Below are 1,073 nucleotides of genomic sequence, written 5' to 3' on the forward strand. Positions count from 1 at the left end.
AATATACAAACGAGCCAATAAATGCGACGGTTTATTCGTCTCTATTGTTATACATATGCATATGTAGTCGTATATTTGTTCTACAGTTGCTTGTATAAATACCTACACAAATACATCTATGGAAAAGTATATAAATATGCTTGTTCCAAAATCTATGCGCGTACGTACAAAAACCCGAACGTATATGTGTATATGCATAAGCATGTTAAAATGCACATCACGTTTAGCTTATCTGTACATGCGTATTGTAAAACGGGGTGTACAACCGCATCTCAAAACGCGCTCTGCAGGTTCGTGGGTAACGCGCTATGACCCCATGACAAACTGTGTGACGCTGAGGAGTCTCATGTGGCCAGGTAAGCGCTTAATTTGGAGTGAGGACCAGCAAACGTGCAAGCATACACTCCCACATGCATACATGCACAATTGCATGCATGAATAGTGCTGTCTTCGTTTGTGCTTTTCTATTTTGCCTGGCTTTGTTGTTCAGGTTACGTTGCGTTCACCATTGTCGATTCGCCAACATTCGGAGGACTGTACTTTGGTGGGGGAGAGGAGACAGTGGATTTGCCGTTCTTACTGTAGCTCGGCTGCCCCTGAGCTCACATTCCTGCTAATTAGTAATCATAAGATAATTGCCATTGAGTTGTTACTTCAAGACATTACACTAGTATGTATACTACTACGCGATTGAAGCCGGATTTGTTTGAGTTGCCCCAAACAACGTTGGCTTGGCACTGCCTATTTACAATGCACAAACATCCCACAAATATGACCGTAGACCCTACTTAAACCCTACACCCTAGATTTTAGATCCTGGGTGCAAAAAAGTGTTTTCGATATATGAGGAGCTGCGAAGACCTCGCGGTCTCCATTCGAATTGGAGTTCGACTCTTCTTTACTTTTGGCCTCGTTGTCTTACTGCACTCGTGATACTGAGACAAACGCTGAGTTATAAATCGTGATGCCTACAGCTTGTCTACATGCCCCATATGGCCAAGGTCTGACCGTTGCAAAATGTGCTAGCAAGGCATCGGTTTATTTATTGAACGATAAATTGTAGTGTCTACGGC

At 43.0% G+C, this 1,073-nt stretch overlaps 1 protein-coding gene across 1 annotated transcript; it reads left to right on the plus strand.

Annotated features, from left to right (window-relative positions):
• Positions 1-202: 202 nt before the first annotated feature.
• EMWEY_00008700 (hypothetical protein, conserved) lies at positions 203-585 on the plus strand (the record flags this gene model as incomplete). The annotated part of the gene is made up of 2 exons (XM_013482217.1): positions 203-356; positions 491-585. The coding sequence occupies 2 exons, from the start codon at positions 203-205 to the stop codon at positions 583-585; spliced, it is 249 nt and encodes an 82-aa protein (XP_013337671.1).
• Positions 586-1,073: the final 488 nt, after the last annotated feature.

Source organism: Eimeria maxima, genomic scaffold, assembly GCF_000499605.1.
Source record: "Eimeria maxima Weybridge genomic scaffold, Emw_scaff55, whole genome shotgun sequence".
Taxonomy (NCBI): Eukaryota; Apicomplexa; class Conoidasida; order Eucoccidiorida; family Eimeriidae; genus Eimeria; species Eimeria maxima.